The sequence below is a fragment of the Idiotropiscis lumnitzeri genome, chromosome 19 (assembly GCF_059441095.1).
Source record: "Idiotropiscis lumnitzeri isolate Australia: NSW breed Sydney's pygmy pipehorse chromosome 19, RoL_Ilum_1.0, whole genome shotgun sequence".
Classification (NCBI taxonomy): Eukaryota; Metazoa; Chordata; class Actinopteri; order Syngnathiformes; family Syngnathidae; genus Idiotropiscis; species Idiotropiscis lumnitzeri.
The window spans coordinates 13,712,791-13,732,144 of record NC_142409.1 but is presented as its reverse complement, the minus strand read 5'-3'; the positions used below and the strand labels follow the sequence as shown (position 1 = coordinate 13,732,144).

The 19,354-nt window shown below is 48.4% G+C and overlaps 3 protein-coding genes across 8 annotated transcripts; 1 reads left to right on the top strand and 2 right to left on the bottom strand.

Annotated features, from left to right (window-relative positions):
- Positions 1 to 742: 742 nt before the first annotated feature.
- On the bottom strand, positions 743 to 13,402 carry nell3 (NELL (neural EGFL like) family member 3). Of its 3 annotated transcripts, XM_088282767.1 has the most exons (6): positions 6,979 to 13,048; positions 4,960 to 5,277; positions 4,009 to 4,520; positions 3,278 to 3,831; positions 2,886 to 2,952; positions 743 to 2,804 (listed from the first exon to the last, which is right to left on the bottom strand). In XM_088282767.1, exons 2-6 carry the CDS (start codon positions 5,091 to 5,093, stop codon positions 1,261 to 1,263), a joined length of 2,811 nt encoding a protein of 936 aa, XP_088138893.1. In that variant the 5' UTR covers positions 5,094 to 5,277; positions 6,979 to 13,048; the 3' UTR covers positions 743 to 1,260. The 3 variants fall into 3 exon arrangements, with proteins under 3 accessions (XP_088138893.1, XP_088138894.1, XP_088138895.1); XM_088282768.1 differs by lacking the exons at positions 4,960 to 5,277; positions 6,979 to 13,048 and adding an exon at positions 13,351 to 13,402; XM_088282769.1 differs by lacking the exons at positions 4,960 to 5,277; positions 6,979 to 13,048 and adding an exon at positions 4,640 to 4,928.
- On the top strand, positions 7,025 to 13,801 carry apbb1ip (amyloid beta precursor protein binding family B member 1 interacting protein). Of its 4 annotated transcripts, XM_088282778.1 has the most exons (13): positions 7,030 to 7,420; positions 9,210 to 9,269; positions 9,638 to 9,707; positions 10,390 to 10,592; positions 10,809 to 10,886; positions 10,952 to 11,111; positions 11,543 to 11,664; positions 11,737 to 11,811; positions 11,896 to 12,039; positions 12,377 to 12,487; positions 12,596 to 12,694; positions 12,764 to 12,857; positions 12,929 to 13,801. In XM_088282778.1, the coding sequence occupies exons 2-13, from the start codon at positions 9,210 to 9,212 to the stop codon at positions 13,630 to 13,632; spliced, it is 1,920 nt and encodes a 639-aa protein (XP_088138904.1). In that variant the 5' UTR covers positions 7,030 to 7,420; the 3' UTR covers positions 13,633 to 13,801. The 4 variants fall into 4 exon arrangements, with proteins under 4 accessions (XP_088138901.1, XP_088138903.1, XP_088138902.1 ...); XM_088282777.1 differs by having other exon boundaries at positions 7,027 to 7,420; positions 12,596 to 12,857; XM_088282776.1 differs by having other exon boundaries at positions 7,028 to 7,420; positions 12,377 to 12,694.
- A 195-nt stretch (positions 13,802 to 13,996) lies between these two features.
- LOC148318713 (uncharacterized) lies at positions 13,997 to 19,224 on the bottom strand. Its single transcript, XM_088282779.1, has 19 exons — positions 18,517 to 19,224; positions 18,323 to 18,441; positions 18,077 to 18,205; positions 17,630 to 17,694; positions 17,474 to 17,530; positions 17,295 to 17,393; positions 17,038 to 17,105; positions 16,882 to 16,969; positions 16,736 to 16,805; positions 16,492 to 16,564; positions 16,338 to 16,421; positions 16,133 to 16,262; positions 16,002 to 16,046; positions 15,838 to 15,919; positions 15,646 to 15,738; positions 15,491 to 15,567; positions 15,316 to 15,359; positions 15,071 to 15,150; positions 13,997 to 14,705 (listed from the first exon to the last, which is right to left on the bottom strand). Exons 1-19 carry the CDS (start codon positions 18,734 to 18,736, stop codon positions 14,583 to 14,585), a joined length of 1,746 nt encoding a protein of 581 aa, XP_088138905.1. The 5' UTR covers positions 18,737 to 19,224; the 3' UTR covers positions 13,997 to 14,582.
- Positions 19,225 to 19,354: the final 130 nt, after the last annotated feature.

Below are 19,354 nucleotides of genomic sequence, written 5' to 3'. Positions count from 1 at the left end.
CATGTGATGTTTGTCGGTGTCATGGTGAATTGGACGATTGGACTTATTTAAGGAGGACTGTGGAACTTTTTACTTTTCAGGGTTCATTTCAGTTATTGATGATGTTCCGTGAGGGCCACTGGGCACACTTCACGTTTGACTTGATGTGTTTTGGAGGCAGAAAAAGATGTGATCTTCCTCGTGAGGACTTGAGTCAGGAAGCGGTGGATGATGCGTCGGCTTACTCATTGACGTCAGACTTCAAACATCTGCACGCTCAAGCGACTTTCCAATTGGGAACGGAATCTTCCTAAACTCAACCCCCCCTACCATCACGTCCCCATCTGACGCTTCACATCTGGCACAGCTGCTTTCAATCTGGGCAGGCAACTGAATCCAAAACTTGCTCTTTTACCTTCTTTTTGTCTATTTTGTTCAACGGTCGTATTATAAACCAAAGTTTTGCATCACCAATAAGAAAAGGATTTGCTGGAATGAACGTATGCACAAAAGCAATAACGAACATTTCAATTGAACATACAAACCCGTCAGAGATCAAAACAATCAGGACCTTGCAAAAACACACATGCACACCCCCTCACACACGCACACACACGCACGCGCACACACACTCCACGAGAGAATTTGGTCACTGCTCAACCAGCTCAAGTACGCCAAACAAATTCACAGTCAATTATAATCAAAGAAAACATTTTCAAAATATGACATTACCCGCAAAAGCTGAATGGACGCAACTGGACTCTTGTTGGGTGTTGTTCATGTTTCACCTTTAATCCAAATATTCATTCATTTTGCTGCTAAGTTTTCGAAAGTTTACACTAGACAAGGACATCGGTGAGAAGAGTTGTGTTTGCTGGAAAGGTCGAGCTGCGGGTCATCTGCCTAGATGTGAAAATGGATGTTGTATTCGTAAAGGATTTAGCTGTTTTGAATCAAAAGTAGCGGCTCCAGGACAGAGCCCTGGGGAACACCTGCGATGATTGGGGAGGTGAATAATGTTAAATGAACAAACTGAGTCTACAAATCGTAGGAGTGGCGTTCCCTTGGAGACATGAACAGGTTAACAGAGAACTGAAGAAGTCTTTTCAAGTAAAAGAGAAGTGTCTTTAACAAACACGATGAGTCCAAGTTCCTTCATTTCACTTCTGTGGAATACTAGTACCTGGAGAACAAAGATTCTGCATCCACAGACATAACGTTCTTCTCGGCATTTTCGAAAGCCAACCTTGTGCAAATGCAAAAAGAAGTCTCGATGCCGCCTCACACGGCAAGCCAAAGGATAGAGATGTTGGTGCCGCCCTCGTGCGAGATCTGGTTGATGCGTCCGCGGATGCAGTCCAGGGTGACGTAGACGGCGGTGCCATTGTGGACATGAAAGGAGGCCCTCAGGCCCACGCCGGCCCACTCACTGCCCTCCGGCATGTGTCCTGAAACCTGTTGAGCCACGGGACCGGCCAGCCCGCCCGCACCTGGACCCGCTCTGCCGGTCCGCTGTAGAGTCACCTTGACGACGTTACATGAGTGGATAAGCCTCAGGTTCAGGGCAACGTTAGCGGTGCCCTCCTCCAGGAACACAAAGTTCTTACGGCTGTTTGGTTCGCCGGAGCGGGCCAGGCGGATCTGTCGCGAGTCTGGAGAAATCTGCCGAAAGGCAAGTGGCTTGTTGCGGACCGCTCCAAAGGGTTGTCCTACCTCGGCCACCGTGGCGGTTAACGTGGAAGAGACGGCTGAGGGGATCCAGACCAGGCTGAGTGTGCTGATGCCGGTGCCGTCTCCGAAGTAGCGGACGTTGCACTGCGCCGGTGTCGTGATCTCAAAGCTGAGCGTGTCGCCGCCACCCACGGCCACGCCTCCCGCCAAGGTGATGGACGTGTCTCTGTAGTTCACGCCAGTCTTAAAGGCCCGCATGACCTCCTGGCCGGTGCCGTTGCGGCTGATGTAGGCCATCAGGAAGAAGCCCTCACGGACGCAAGTGTGCCCCATTGCGTAGAGCGCCTGTTGGAGGACGAACTTGACCACGCCGCTCTCCGTGAAGCGCACGCCGCGGTTGTCGTGCGTCAAGCCTATCATGTACGGGTCAGACAATGAAGTGGCACGAAACGTTGGGCGGTAGCTGGTCTGATAGTGCGCCAACAGGGACATGTCGGCCGTCATGGCCACGGCTCCCGTGTCGTGCGACAACCAGAGCAAGCTGAAGGTGGGCGCGGCCATGTCATAGACGTGGAGGTCCTTGCTCTGGTTGCAGTACTGGTTGGGGCTCCTCAGGAGAAGACTCACCGTGTCGCTGGGCCCCACCTCCACCCCGCCACTGACGCTCACGCCCTGGAAGTATTTGCCCTCAGGCTGCTCCACACGCACCCCACTGAGCTCCCGAGCCTCCTCCTCCTGGCTGCCGTTGAACCTCAAGCCCAGCTGGAGGAAGTTCCTGCAGCTGTGCTTGACGGCAAAGTTGTGGTCCATCCACAGCAGTCCGTGCTGCCGGAACGTCACCCGGCCGCCCTCGCCGGAGAGAAGATCGCTCCGTTCCTTGCCTCGCACGCTCAGCTGAAGCCCGGCGAAGATGTCGCTTCCGGACTTCAGGGCCGAGGGCACGGTGACGCGAGCGCTCCAGGACTCGGAGAGATGCCCCCCCGGGGCCGAACCGCAGACGGAGTCGGCGACGGTCGTGCAGGGGACGACGACGGGATGGTCTTCGCAGTCGGAGCAGGCCTGACATTCCTGAAGCTCGTGATCGTAGAAGTAGTCGTGGCCGCACAAGCCCGTCTCGGCTTCTCTCTGGGGCACCCCCAGACACCGGAAGCCTCCTGAGGCCACAGGATCAAACGACATCAAGCCATCGCAAAACAGTCGCTGCCTTTTTTTTTTGTTGCCGGCACTTCACAAACCTGGAGTGTTCAGACACTTGACTCGCTCGCCGCAGACGTTTGCCAGTTCGAGACATTCGTCTCGGTCCTGTGAAACAAACCGTGAAGAGTAAATGTTACGACGAGGGACGCAAGTGTTTACGTCGGACTTAATGTGATGACTTGGGAACTTCTTCCACCAGGAAACATTTGCTGACTTCTTGGCAATTGCCCACCGAAAGGGGCGTATCTTTGTCTCTCAAATTTTGGCTATGACAGGCTCAGAAACTCAGAAACACCAGTGGACTCGGGGAAAATCATTTCGTGCGCATCCCTGGAACTGTTTCGACCGACTGCGCAGGATAAGACGCTCAAGTATTTTATCTTCACGAACGAAAAGAGCCATTTTGAAGGCTTTGAAGGTTTGTGAATACCTGGCACATGGTGTCCGTGGTGGGGGAGCACGGTGAGATGAGGAAAAATCCCGGCGGACACATGTTGCACTTGCGGCACTGCGGCGAGTCCGTCTGGAGGTCGCAATAGTGGTCCGGCTGGCAAGCAGACGAGCATCCCGGCAGCGGCTGGGGAAAATGAGCTTCGCCGACAACGTCCATCACCTTGGCGTCCGTGTCCACCTTAAGGGCGGCGTTGTGCAGATGGCTGCGGGCCTGACTTTGGAGGTCCGCCAGGTGACTCTGGAAGTAGTTCCGCAGCTCCCCCTGCAGACTCTGGAAGGACGCCCGCTTGAGCACGTCTGTCAGGAGGCCGTACTGGACCTTGACCGCGTCCATCTGCTCGGACATATGATGCTGCTGCTTCAAGACGTCCCGCTGTTGGGACAGCAGCGCCTCCTGCTGGTCGGCCAGCTTCTGCTGCAGCTCGCCGAGGAGCGCCTGTTGCGCCCGCAGAGCCTCCACCAGTTTCTCCTGACCTTTGGCCAGCCGGAGGTGGAGAATGAGGGCATCCTCTGAGGGGACTTCGTTTTCTCCTGGCGGACAAGCAGGGCTGTTAAAATGAATCGAGTCACGCAGTCGTCGGTAAAGTCTGAATTGCAGTTCGGTCGTACTTCACTTTGAAGATTCTGAAGCAGACGATAAACCGTACCCCAGTTTTGGTCTATCCATGTCAATCAAAGTTTTGCACGAATCAAGAAGTTAACACTGACCCGGTTTGACGTCACAGGTGAGCTGGACCCCCAGAGGTGCACCGCCGAGTTCCGAAGACGGGGGCCCAAACTCGGGGAAGTCTCCGAGGAACTGAGCAGCTCTGTCAGCCCGATGACGCGGCGGGAGCGGCTCGGCAGCAGGGGACGTCGGCGAGCTCTGACCCGCATCCCCGCCGCGCTCTTTGGCTCTGATAATCCGCAGCGGGAGGCGGCATTCCAACCCTTGACAGTCCCGCGTTTGGTTGCTCGTCTTGAGCGCCTCAGCGCAGTCGGCGTCGGCGCACGTCGCCGCGGTGCTTCTCGGACGGGGGCTTCCCGAGGAGGAGGCGTGATGTGGGCCGCCGGGCAGAGCGTGACGCGGCGGTCTGTTCGATCGGCCTGAGGGACAGTGGTCGCCGGTGCACGGCCGTGGGTCTCCGGTGCTAGAACCTGCGCACCGGCCCCCCTTGCACGAGTCAGCGTGCGCACGCGCGAGCACCAGGAGCCACAGCACCGATGACGTCAACAACATCCTGTCGTGAAAAAACAAAACAAACAATAATGGGACCCCCAAAAGGTTTAGAATGCAACGTCATTTCCGAAAGTTGCCAGCAAATGACTACTTTTATCTCAATGAAGCTCCTCAACTCACTTTTGGCTTTGCTGTCCGCACAAAAACGGTGAACAGATGATTTTTTTTTCAGTCCATAACAGAAGACGTCCCCAAAAAGAATTAGAGACCAAGTCAGACAAAATGATGATTTTTCTCTCATAGCACGTATAGAATCGTTTCTGAAAAAAAGTAGTGCTTGCTGCTCTGGTCACCAAACAGTTACATTTGAAAAAAAATCTGATCTTTGATTGAAAAGAAAAAAAATAGTCACAATTCAAGACAAATTTCTACTCAGCCAGATAAGTGAAGCGAAAGATTCGAACCTTTGCGTCCCCGCGACGACGACGTTTGCTATTTACCTTTCCTTGTTAAAGGCGTTCGGCATGAAATGCGGCATCCGGCGCACACGCCAGCCATGCATCTGGCCTCCGAGCCCCTCCGAGCCCCTCGGAGCCCCTCGGAGCCGCCGACTCCCAACTCCATGATATGGCATTCCTGGAGCTTAATTAGCATCAGGTTTCAGTGCGCCTGTTAACTCCTCGCCTGCCGACAGCTCCTAGCGACCGCAATCCAAAGCAAACCCCTCTCGGAGCGGAAACTTCGATCATGACATCGCATCTTCTTTTTAGCGCGCTAGACGTGGCAGAAGATGTTCAAGAAGAAAAACTGCAACCTGACTGAATTGCAAGCGAGAAAAAAAAAAAAAAAAAGATATGACAAATGGGAGAATTATTGCACATATTGTGTTGGGAAACAAGCTTAGAAAGTTTTGATCACTTTTCGATTACAAATAAAATAGGAAAGGAAGAACCGCTCCAATTTAATGCTGAAGTGCTCAACGGGAAAAAGGGCCGAATGTTGCTTGTCGTTTCCCAGACGATGACGACGACGACGCTTTTCATTTGGCTCCTTCTTGACTTTGCGGCGCTCTCGCCACTTCTTTTTCTGACGCTTTGTGTCTTTTTGAGCCGCGTCTGCGTGTCGAGGCAGCTGCCGCTCCTCAAATGTGCTCACCATCGTGTTGTCCACAACCTTCTTCTGCTCTCGACTATCCGGTAACATTCTTTGAGGGAACAAAAAGAAGACTTTCACTCATAGCGTTCCGCTTCAAGATGTTTTTTTTTTCTTCCATTGACACAAAACATGTTAAGACCAAATCATTTCATCAAATCAACGTGGGCTACTTGAGGGCCGACGTATAGGGACGCAGTCCTTCCTTTCCGGGGATACTCCGCCCCCCCCCCTTCCCCGACAGCAGGAACCAGCGGACCCAAAGTCAGGTTGTGTTGTGTTTTTTGAGTTCAGTGCAGAACGGCCAGCATGTCGCCGGCTCGTTAAAAAGCAACGCGGCCCACGTTTCACGCCACAATTTGACAAACGGCGGATTGTGTTGCACGCTCGCCGCTGCTTTTGCCTCTTGGATTGCTTTGAAACAAGCGCAAACTAAAAAGGCATTTGCACGCTCGCCGCTGCTTTTGCCTCTTGGATTGCTTTGAAACAAGCGCAAACTAAAAAGGCATTTGCAGGCACGCCGGGATCAAATGTGACGAATGGTTCTTGAAGCATGCAGCCATCTGGACTTAAGGTGACTTAAAAAAAAAAGAAAGTTAAGCCGCACGCCAGCGAGGTGAAGTGGTCCTGCTGAGTGTGCCGTGAAAAGCGTTGAAGTGGCAAAGATGCTGCTGGCCAAGCGCCCGAGTTGACTCGAGGAGAAGCGCAAATAAAGACGGCGACCCGAGCCACCTCGCGTGCAGAGGAGAGCCGGCGGCGACTCAGAACGGTCCCGAGACAGACTTGTGACTTTGCCACACCGCAACGTTTTCTTTGCGGGCTGAAAGAAAAAAATGTGTTGTCGATGAATGCGGACTTTGAGGACCACTGACGTTGCGCTGAGTCGTGTGTGTGTTGATGTTGAGCAACACCCGCAATTTATTGTCAACCTTTTCAAAAACGAATCACAAAACAAAGAGAGTGTCTGCGTCATTTACGCTTTTCCTCGTGAGCTCCAATTTGAGCCAAGTACTTTCTGGCAAATTTTTACAAACTCGGTGACCGTTCTCTTACGGACGAAAAAACGAAAAACCCAAAACAATGAAGCAAGCGCCGCACTAACCAGCAAGCAATCGACTTGGAACCAACGTACAAATCGGCACCTCGCCCACAAACGCGGCAACTAAACAACTCGCCAATTTACAGCACAAGTCATCCGCCGAAGGACTAAACAAGCGGGCAAGCAGCTCCAAACCAAATCCTCAACCGTGACCAACGCCTTCATTGCCATTGACGGCTAAAGTCGTGGCTGGCGGCGCCGGCCGCCAACTCAGCAATTGAAGCATTTGGCAATTTCATCTCCCAAGCGAGCGAGCGTTCAACCTCACATGTCCGCTTGTCATCATCTCACGAGAACGGAAGTCAGCCGTGTGCGCCGCCAGAAGGTTCCTCTCCTACGGCGCTTCCATTGGCAAACGTGCGAGAGACGGATCGCGTCAATCAATGTTTGACTGAGGACAATTATTAACAGCGAGCAAACTGGTGGCGGGCCCAGACACGAGTGTTGTGAAAGTGTTGTGCAGGAATGCAGCGGCAGGTCTGGACGTGAACTTCCGCATTGGGCAGGAAGGAGGTTGTCAAAAAAAAAAAAAGAAGCAGCAGATGAGCTAACGTTCGCCAACACGCCCGAAAACTGCTCGTCGCGATCGAACGGCCTCGTTTTGCTGGATAACTTTTTTTTTTGGGGGGGGGGGGGTTGTTTTTTAAACTGATGTCCAAGACGCCTTTTTCTTGAAGGATATTGACAGCCACGCACACACATTGGAAAAGGTGAGTTCAAGTCATTTGTTCGCAAGACGTCACAATTTTGCAACGGATGAGCGAGGAAGGCCGACAAATGTCGGTTGAAAAAGATTCAAAGCAACACAAACGCAAGGGCAGCCATATTTGAGATTTTTTCTCAACGTGTGCGTGTGCCCTCGCTCATTTGTACACTTGATTGCTGCAAGGAAATGACAAGAAAGTGAGTCGAACCTCTCGTAAACCACCAAAGAGTTGGCGCTCATCTTTTATTGAGCGTGTTTGCGGCGCCGCCTTCGGTTCTGTTCTTTTTTTTCCGATGCAGCCCATTTTCATGCCTCCAAAGTTTCACTTGAAGTAAAAAGACAAATGGAGGCGCGAATGCAGAAGTCAGACGCCGAGACCAGAAGTGTTTTGTTTTCTTTGGTGTTCTATTTCGATTTCTTATAAAAGAGGAGGCGCCACCTTCTTCTCTGAGCTGTGAAACGAGCCCAAAGTGCAAAGAGACGAACGAACAACAGAATCATGCAAAATGAAGATCTGCCAAAATGGACAACGAGATTGCGTTTGTGCACGGTTGTGCGAAAATGGGAAGCATGTCGTGGACGCGCCGCAGAAAAGAATCAAATGTGAACGGGGATGATTGCGTAACCGCGGCAAAAAACAAAAGCGTTTGTGCTTTCAACGTGTCTTTTTCTTTTGAATGCGTCGCCTGGCGTCCATCTCGTCTTATTTGAGCTTTTCCTCTCCCGCCGAGCGTGACGGGGCGTCGCCTTTCTTCCGAGTGTGACTTTTAAACAATGACATCACGTTTGCGTGTGCCACTTGAAAATTGGTAACGTCAAGTCCAGATTTGTTTGTATTCAACGAGTTTCTCCAGCCACCAAATGGTTTGCCTTTTATGAATTTGCAACGTGTGTTCAGAGAAGAAACCAAACGGTGGACTCGCCATCCAAATGTCTTCCGAAAACTGTGAATGCGCCATCCTCGGCCATTTTTCGTGAATTCTTCCGCTTGACTTTTGAAGGGTTGCTTCACCAAACATTTTGGCAGCAGACAACATTCAACATTTCTATGAAATTGGGTAAGACATGGAGAGTCTCTGTTTCGTCAATTCTTGGTTCACGTTTGGCTTTCAAAGTGAAGCCGCCAAGCGCGCTCGACTTGCCCTCTCTCTAGTTATGTCGGAAAAATCCATTGTGATGTCAAGTCGAGAGATTTGAAAAAGTGACAGAAGTACAATCAACTATTTGCCCCAACGCTGGCCGATGATGTCGTCATTTCCTTTGGCATTATGACATCGCAAATGCGAGTAAGCGACCACTTCCTCTTCGACAAGGTCAACAAGCTTTGGTGTCAAAGTGGTACGACGCTCAAAGCAGTTGACGCAAACATGTCGTCGTGAGGATTGAAAAAAGAACACTTGAAATACCTTTGCTTTCAAACGAACAAGCCTGTGAAGAGAAAAAGCTGAGCGCAGGTTCTTCAAAAACAACTTTTGACGTCGTCGTGCTTTGCGTGACGTGTCGGCGAACATGTCGCGCGTTAAACGTCATGTCGGTGAACACCTTCAAAAGCGTAATGGCGATTTTCTGGGCTCATTCCTGGCGTGCGCGTTGTCGTGACAACTCCATCCGCCGCACACTTAGCCGCCACAAACAGACTTGCGAACATGCTACAAACTCTTTTGGAGCAATTCTACGCAACGTTTACAAACTTCATTTGTTATGCAAATTAGCCACCGTCGCAAACGTTGACGCGCGACGACGACTTTTTGCATATGTGCCGTTAAAAGTGAGGATTTGTCCTGATTTGACAGATGGAGGACATCGACGCCATGTTCAGCAACCTGCTGGGCGAGATGGACCTCCTGACGCAGGTGAGCCCCGCCCCCGTCGCCATGACAACAACAAAAGGAAAAATGATGATTAAGACTCACGCGAGATGGGCAAACGGTGCAAATATAAAAACCAAATAAAAAGAATACGGCCGGTAGAGGAATCTCCCTTCTCCATGTTTTCAAATCTTATTTATTTATTTTTTTTCATTTGCATGAACTGAAAAAAAATGCTCAAGTATTTTCTCCAGCCTGCCGTTAGCAAAATGAACTCCCTAAATAACTTGGAAAGGCTGATAAATAGGCAAGAAGCACCGAGGCTGAAATGTGGGTTCCTGCGCTCTGATTGGCTGACGCGCACGATGCTGTCGACGTCTTCTTCTTTTGACTCTTTTTTTTCCTCGTGGCAGAGTCTTGGGCAAGAAGCGGCGCCGCCCCCCTCGTCTCCACGCGAAGCCGACCTCTCCGCCGGCTTCAACGGTGACTTTGTGTTTATTGTCTCGTACTTGATTATTGATTATTATTGATTCCTCGTAGAAGCGAAATGGCTGCTTGAAACCAAAATGGCCGACTTCCTGTTCAATTTCTCGCACGGCTCCTTGAAACTATCTGAAGTCAATTTGCGAAATCATTTTTCGACTCGACTTTGGTGCCGATCCCAATCGGGTGTGAATGTTGGGCCCACGTGTGGAGAGTGACGTGGCGTCGCTCGCCAGCACATCTGGCAGACGTTAAAAGTGGAACAAAGATTACATTGTGCGGCGGGGCCCGAACGACTCAACGCAGCAGACGCCATGATCATAAAAAAAAAAAAAAAAAAAGTTCAAGTGAGGTCAAGGCACGGGTTTGGTCCCGGAAGCACAAACGTGTTGGCTCAAGGTCACGAAAGGTCGCAGTGGAGTCCAACTCTGGCACACTTGCGAAGCGTCAATGAAAGAAAGTCAGCAACAATGCGAGCGGGTCATCCATCGGCTCATTTAATGGCCTCCGCACTTGACTCGACCATATTTATATTCCTTCGCATCTCACCAACGACTCGCTGATGTATGAACTTGGAATGTCGCGTTTCAAAGGCCCGACTCTCACATTCTGTTCAATGGCGAAAGCTCCAATGACTTGCCCCTATTTTGAAATGCCGCCTTTTGCTGCGACTTGACGCCAGCGTCTCTGAACGAGCTGGAGGACAACGACTTGGACGCGCTGATGGCCGACTTGGTGGCCGACCTCAACGCCACCGAGGAGAAGCTGGCGGCCGAGATCGAGAGTCTGAAGGAGCCTCAGCCCGAGCCTCCGCCGCCCTTGAGCGACTCGCCCGCCACCTCCGGCTTGCCGCCGCCACCCCCGCGATCCAGCAAACCTTCCATGGTTGAGTTTCTGCTTCTGTTTCTATTTTGGGCCAAAGTGTTTTGGATTTCCGCGCTATAAAAGACATGACACTCATGCATGATTTGTAACGTTCCACATTGACATCATATTTCATGTTACATCCACGCGCCGTTCCATTTCGACTCATTAAAAATGGGGATTCGGACCTCCGACGAGGTAATGATGGTTTTGGGTTTTTTTTTGGTGGCCCGGTAGGAGGAGATTGAGGCCCAGATCAAGGCCGACAAAATCAAGCTGGCTCTGGAGAAGCTCAAAGAAGCAAAAGTGAAAAAGGTGAAGCATCCAATGTGTTAGGTGAGCTTCTGCTTTTCTAAGCAAGGTGGCATGTGGCGCTCCAGCTGGTGGTGAAGGTGAGCATGAACGACGGCAGCTCCAAAACGTTGATGGTGGACGAGCGGCAGAACGTGCGACGGGTGCTGGACAACCTCTGCGAGAAGACGCACTGCGACTGCAACGTGGACTGGAGCCTGTGTGAGACCAACGCCGAACTGCAGCTGGGTCAGCGCACGCCCGTTTGGGTTTTCTTAATAATGACACCGCATGGTCTTTCTAATTTGAGCTGATGCCGTTTCCTCTCGAGTCGGTTGCTCCGAATAAAAAGAGGAAACGCCGGCACGATTGTTAAATTTAGCCGAGCGGCCAACATGCGGAAAACAACCCGAATGTTTTGTCTGCTGTCAAGGCAAAGACGGGGGAGTCTTTCTCCAACTTTTGTCGAGACGCATGACATTTCATCTCCATCAACACGAGGCCAACGTCTTCCCGAATTCCTTGGGCACGTTTTGGCGCAATTGTTTGGAGTGCCACATTCAGTCGGCCGCTTGCCGCAGGTTTCAAACGAGACTTTTGAGGCGGCGTCTCCAATTCGGTTTTCAAACCCGGGTTAGCGTTTCCAGGCCCAATTTGAGTCCCCCTTTTTGTGTCGCTAGCGAGGACCTTTGAGGACCATGAAAACCTGGTTGAGCCTCTGCTGGCCTGGACCAGAGACAGCCAGAACCGGATCCTCTTTCAGGAGAGCCCAGACAAGTATGAAGTCTTCAAAAACCCTCAGGTCAGTCCAATCGAGCGATCGGTAAAACAACGATTGCCGTCCATGCTTCCGCTGAGCTTCGTGTGTGTACAGAAATTCTACTTATGGAAGAAAGATAAGAAGGTGTTGAAAGACATGAAGGACAAGGACAAGGAAATCTTAATCAAGGTACAATGTTCTTTGGGTCCTTGTTTGTTTGATTGTTTTTGATTTTGAGAGCAACAATTAATTGCATCCCCGCCCCATCGCCAGGAGAACTTCTGCGGGACGTCCATTATGGTGCCCGACCTGGAGGGGGTGCTGCACCTCAAAGAGGACGGCAAAAAGTCGTGGAAGGCCCGCCTCTTCCAGCTCAGAGCCTCCGGGATTTATTACGTGCCCAAAGGCAAGACCAAGGTCAGAGTTCAAAGGCCTGGGAATCAGTCACTTATTCCTGACTCGCTCAACAACCGAAATAATTCCCTAAAATGTCCACATGAAAACCCCCACAAGTCATTCCGGAATATTTGCGTAATTGTTCCAATCCGAGACTCAACGATTTCGTCCAACGTTGAAAAATCCCTTTGGAATTGGGAACTTGATTGTAAACGTAGCGGTCACTCCATATAATCTCGAATCAGATTTAAAAATCCATTCATCGAGTCCTCATAATCGCGAGTGAGGCATTCTTCTTTTTTAAACGTGGATTCTATGACCTAATATCACAATCTCTTTTTTTTTTTTTTCTCCTCAGTCGTCTCGGGACCTGGTGTGCTTCGTGCAGTTTGACAACGTCAACGTTTACTACGGGAAAGACTTGCGAGCCAAACACAAAGCGCCCAGCGACTTTTGCTTTGTGCTCAAAGTAAGGCATCAACACGACATTTCATTTTCAAAAGTCTTGATGGCGTCAGGTTTGTCCGTCTTTTATTTCCGCTGCTGCTTTGCGTTGCGATCGTTTGTGCGCGGTCAGCATCCTCAGATCCAGATGGACTCTCAGTACATTAAGTACTTGTGCTGCGACGACGCCTGGACCATGAACCTGTGGGTCACCGGAATACGCATCGCAAAGGTATTTCTTACGATGACTTCCACCATGGCTTCAAAATCAAGTCGATTGGACGAAATGCGTGTTTTGCAGTATGGCTCCAAATTGTATGAAAACTTCAAAACGGCCGAGAAGAAGGTGGCCATCGGCTCCGCCTGGGCCAGCTGCGCCGTTGCGTCAGGCCAAAGTAAACACACGTGCGCACGCACAAAATGTGCACGGGTCACTTTGAACCATTTTTTTTTTCGGTGTTCACAGACCAATCAGAAAGTCAAGTCGCCAACGGACACGCAAACAACAACATGCCACTCGCACCTCCTCCTCCTCCTCCACCACTCGACGAAGCCCTCCCCCCTCCGCCACCTCCTCCACCGGCTTCCAACCGCAGCTTCTCCTGTCCTCCGCCTACTCTTGCAACCAAATCACCCCCCCAAGCGCAACGTTTAACAACCAACTTCCCGCCGCCTCCCCCCGCTGCGGATAACCTCCTCCCTCCCCCTCCCCCTCCTCCTCCTCCACCACCCGGCGACGACTCTCCGCCGGACTTCCTCCCCCCGCCTCCTCCGGCGCCCAATTTTGGCTCGCTGCCACCACCTCCGCCACCCGCCAAGACCCTACCGCCCCCCCCGCCTCACAGGAAAACTCTACCGCCTCCTCCTCCGAGTTTCAAGAGCACGAACCTGCCGCCGCCACCTCCTGATCCAGGATTTTTACCACCTCCGCTCTCGGGGGCAGCGCCTCCGCCTCCGCCTCCGCCACCGCCACCACCACCTCCTCCGCCTCCTACAACGGTTGCCAGCGGCCCCCCGAGGACTCCGATGCGGCCTTCTGGGTCGGTGAAGAAGATGCCGCCGCCTCCGCCTAAGAGGACTACACCCTCTCTTCAGGGAGGAGGAGGAGATGGAGGTGACTTAATGTCAGAACTGATGCGTGCCATGCAGAAGAAGCGTGACCTCCATTAATTAAGTTTAAAGCTTTGGGTTCAACCGTTCAACATTTGAAGTCGACATTGTTTGCGAGATGTGTATATAGTGGAATGTCAGGTTTACGAGAGTCAACGTAGTCTTTAAAAATTAATTCCATAACGTTATAATTTAGCAATGAATAAAATGCTGAAAACATGTGGAATAACTTTTGGACTGACACGAGTCAAAGTATTATGTTGTGGGTAAGTATCACCCAAAAAATATAACAATTACAATTACACCCAAAACGAGAGATTTAAGACCCCCAAAAAATATATATGATCTTACGAGAAATATTGGACAGATTACAAAAATCTGAAAAAAATTTGATAAAAAAAACAACAACAAAAAAACGCTAAAATATGAGTAGAAAAATTTAATAATGGACCAAATGTAGAAAAGCAACTGGGAAAAAACCCCAAATACAAATCTGTTGTTCAGCTTCACAGAGAGGAAAGTGCTCCTCTAAAAAGTTTAGAAATAGCTCAAAAGTTGCCTGAATTGAAGAGAAATAAACAGATGTGGGTCTGAGCTCACTTGCACAATCTAACGAGAGCCAAAGCCGCTAGACTCAAAAATTGACTTTCACACAGACTAGTTTAACTCATTTAATCCCAGATATTTTCACGAGGAAACTAATACGTATAAATACGTCTTCGGGAGGCGGGGACTACATTTCTTCATGTCTTATGGATTGAATGAGTTAAAAAATATGAAATTAGACCAAAATATAATTCCCCCAAAAAATCACACACAGAAGGCAAAAATAACAAAATAGTAGCCTTCAAAAACAAAAACATCTTTTCAACCACTGAAATTTTTTTGTGAATTTGTGAATAAGGAACAATGAAAAACCTGAATCTAAAAGGTTGTAATATATATATATGAATGGAAGAAAAATGATTACAAAAATACAGTAATTAGGGTACATTGTAGTTTTTTGTCACTCACGAGGAGCAGCTGACTTTCAAGTGTTTGGCCCACCAGGGAGGTTTGTCGGCATAGCCCGCCTGCTCTGCAGATGCCTGCGTCAGGAAAGGCTGCCTCAGGACGTCATGCAGCAGCGCCACCTAGTGGCCACAAACAACAAGAGCTTTTCCATTAAAAAAAAAAAAAAGAAAAGGATTTACAGTCAAATCGTGTTGGATTTCTTACTTTTTATTTGGATTTTTCCCTTTTTTTTAATCTAACATTTTGGGGTTTTAGTCATTTTTTGGGGGGAAATGTTTTAACTAAAAGAAGCTTGTAATAAAATTTTCCCCCTCAAACTGTATTTTTGTAGATTTTCTAAAATGAATGCATTTATGGACATTTGGGTTCATTTCATAATTTTTTTTTTCATTATTATATAATTTCCGTGAATTTACTAACCAAAAGTTTGATATTTTTTACAACATTTTTTTTTGTATTCTGCTAATGTTTGCGGTAAGCTCACCTGAGAAAAATCGTTCATCTCTGCTTTGCGGATGGCCGACTCTGCCATCCAGTTCCTTAGCACGTATCTCGGGTTTACACCTGCGACATCGTTGTCACGCCACATTGTCACCACACAAACTCACGGGGAAGTCGTTCTCACCCACCGCGACTTAGCGACCACATTGTTAACGTAACAAATGTAGCATATATGCCAAAGTCCTATTTGAATTTGTTTGGTGGAAAATGACTTATTGTTGTGCTTACTTTTCATCCTGGCTTGACGATCTTCATCTTTGTCACGCGGCTCCCTGCACAAAAACATCGACGTGTCACACCAAAATCATTCCACGCTATTTCTATGCAGTGGCTATTAAAAGTCTAAACAGCCCTGTCGAAATTATGCAATCAGGACTTTTTCTTCTGAATGTGCGTCGCTTGCCTGTCGAGGCGCAGCAGGTACGCGTGCAGCCAATCGGAGAAGCGTCCGTGTGAAGCCAAATCCTGCAGAGCCCAGGCCTGAAAAGTAAACAAAAAAAAAAAAACAGTCATTATTCTGGGACGGAGTTGCTCGCTGAGAGACGAGCGGCGTCGCACTTGTGTGAAGTTCCCGTGACGGAGCTGATGAGCTGAAGCCTCGCTCAGCTGCCTGAAGGTCATGGTGAAGTCTGCTCGCGTCTCCTCCATCAGCTGAACAAACGCAAACATGAATGAGGTGAGCAAGCACATTCGTTCATTCGTTGATTTTTTTCGGCAAACATTTTTTGGGGAATGCGAGCGAGAACTTGCCTGAAGCAGGTGCTCAACCAGATGTTGATCGTGCGCGCTGTCCCCAAGCAGGCCCAACTTGGCTTTGAAGAGCTGCCGAGTCCTAAGAGCAGATGCGCATTTCAGGAAGAATTAGTTTTATTAGGTAGGCTCTGCGTGTCAATGACAACGAGAGTCCACTTCACCTTGCTTGGTAAATATCAATAAATTTCTTCAAAAACATCCCAGCCCTGAAAATAAAAAGAGAAGATGTTGCAGACGATGCGTGTTGAAGTTGAGAAATAATTGTGGAATGTCAACGTGGTCGCTTACTCACGCTTCCTGCTGAGGCGTGGAAAGCAGCGGCCTGAGAGCATCCAACAGTTTCTCCATGTTGAAGAGACCCGCGTGGGCCTGAGCGCCGAAGCGGTACCTTCCCTCGTCGTCCGACGCGTTCGGCACAAAATCTGCGACGGTTGCAGGAATTCAAACATCTTTCATCGGCGGATGAGCTCGTACGCGACAAATGTCCACCAACGCACCGGGGTCGTACGCCTCCATGAAGCCGAAGGGGCCGTAGTCCATGGTGATGGACAACAGGCTGAAGTTGTCCGTGTTGCACACGCCTGCGGGACGCATTGCAAATTTCAACGCGGGTGCGGACAAACATCCAAGGGAGGCGCTTGAGAGTCTTACCGTGCGCAAAGCCAACTGACATCCATTCAGCCAGTAGATGGGCTGTGTCATTCACCACCGTTGTATAAAACGCCTGAAAAAAAACAAAAAAGAAAAACGAAAAGAATACATATGATGGAAAAGAGTAATGCACAAAAAAGTAGACTTAATATATATATTTTTTATTTGATGAACCTGTACCTAATGAAGTGGCCACTAAATCTAGCGTGAATTGGACGGTTCAACACTTTGTACAATCACCCACCAAATATTTATCAGGCTTGTTGGAAAGGATGGAAGGAAAATGTTCAGTAATGACAAAGTTGAGCAGCTTTCTGAAATACAAAAAAAAAGAGCCAGAATAATATAACCTTTTTTTTTTTCGTGGGGTGTCATTTTTAATCTGCTCACCTAAGAAGATCCAACTCTCCACTTTGAGACAGAATCTCCAAGGAGCCGATCCGAAACCAGGATTTGGCTAAGCGCAGCACCACCGCCCCTGAAGACACGACATGAAACGTCATCCGTTGTGTTGAGTTGAAAACAATCGCAAATAATCCAAGTCACCTCTCTCCGTCTTCACATTGCCGTTGTAGAACTGATCCCTCCAAACTGGCTCGTCACTCACCACTAAACTGAGAACAAAATAAAAAAAATAATAATTGGATTTCATTTCCTTTTTATATAGAACTTTTCCTCTATATTAAAACATGTTCTATTTTTTTTAGCAAATACAGATTTTTTATTGAAAATGTTCCTCATTAGAAACTTTAAAGTTAACAACTTCAGAAATAATCTTTTTTTTTGGTAGCTTGTTTTGTCACCTGGCGGCTCTGCTGGTGGGGATGCCAAGGAAATACATGGCCTCGCTACACAGGAACTCCCGGATCGAAGAGCGAACGACCGCTCGGCCGTCTCCCAACCTGACAAGGCTCGCTGACGTCAACCATTGATCTCACCGTGTTCGCTTTCCCAAAAAGAACCCGAAACCGCAACAAAGTACCTCGAATACGGTGTTTTTCCAGAACCTTTGAGCTGCAGTTCCCACGTTTCTCCTTTTCTGGAAATATTTAGTCATGCACATTTCATCTGGAATATTTGATCAAACAGACATGCAATTGATGAATATTTAATAATGAATATTGAAATATTCTCTTACCTGTTAGTATAATGACCAAGGAGATGTGCGCGACCATCACCCAGCTGACCTGCCCAGTAGCCAAACTAGCATAAAGACAAATGGAAAAAGTTATAAATTAGTTTTTGTTAACAATCGTATAACAGTCGTTGCAAATTTTGACTTGTCCCTTGAAATGTTCAAATTGCTATTTTTACGTCATGACATTAGCAACCAACTGTGTTTTGATCCACATCACTGATTTGCGGTAATAAATTGCGACTGGATCGAATAGGGAACATTTTCAAAAGTTTCCCGGGTTGATGTCTGAAATAAGTTAGCACATTCTCTAACCACCAAATTAAATGTATGTTGTTTTTTTTTTTGGGGGGGGGGGGTGTCTGTGTTGGGGGGGACTCTCAATTCCATTAGAATCAACAGAGGTTAACTTTGCTTTTGGAAAATGGTGGAAATGTGTGACAAGTTTGCCTGATGGCCTCCATATCTGTGCGCCAGAGGCTCAGAGCTCGGAAAAGGTTTTCCTCCACTGACGTATTGTCGGAATTCTTCAGAGCCGATCACGGCCATGTCCAAATCTAAAAGGCCTTCCAAGACATCCTGTAAATCAGAGGTGGGAAACAAGTTTAATAGAATCCATGCACTTTTATACATCGTCACGAAATATAATGAAGATGTATATTAGCAATGTTAAAAAGGAGGAACTGTAGTCGTCACCTTTGAAACTGCAGCCAGTCTGATTGGACCTTGCAGCGGCGTCGGAAAGGATTCGGAGAAAATGCAGTTCTTCACCGTCCGAATCAAATTCCCCTGGACTTGGTCTACTGGAAAAGCCTCTGCAAGACAGATGTGAGGACATCAGGCATCAGGTTGATGACCGGGAGCTTGTGGGAGCGTTTTCATTCAATTACCCTTGAGCTTCTGACAAGAGACTCTGAAATGGTCCAGGTTGCGTCTCAGCTTCAAGATACTCGAGTTCCACCTGGAATTGCTCACGTGGGACGATGGAGAGCTGTCTTGACCTTGACAGTCAAGTTCATCCTTTTGGCAGAACTCATGCATGTGTACACATAGGGTGACTAGATTTGAAGTTACGAGAGTAAAGAGAAACACTTTCTGAAGGCTCCACATTTTGACAGTGGCACTGTACGTCTCGAACTATAATTAATTAGCACGAAGTGGTGACCTCACGAAACAACCGTGTATATTTTTATTGTGACCAAACTAAAAGGTATTACTAGACTTTCATTTGTGAAGTAAAAAGGAGTTTGCTCGAAGAGCTAGCTAGCTGTCAGCAACACAGCCAGCGTGACCATCCTCGTCAAAACAAAAACAATATCAGTCAACTTAAAGTTCGTTGTAAACTTAATTCCGTTTCGAAAGCTAGATTGTATTCTGCCGTCTAAGAGACTCCGGTGAGAATTGGTTTAAAATGGGCATGCTAATAGAGTTAGGCAGTTAGCAGGCTTATATTGCAGTGGAAAGCGGGGTTTATTTTGCTGCTATGATAGCGCTGCAGGAGTCACCGCGTTGGGCATTAATTTGTACGTCAACGTCACCGCCATCTTGGAAGAGGCAAAATGGAGCGATTGGGGAGGACACTTCATTCATTTGCCACAAAAAAAAAAAAATATATATATATATATATATATACATATATTTATATATATTTTTGTTTTTTAAATGTACTTATATTATTACAGGAACTTCAAATACATTGGTAGCAGTAAACAGCAACAGGCCAATCTT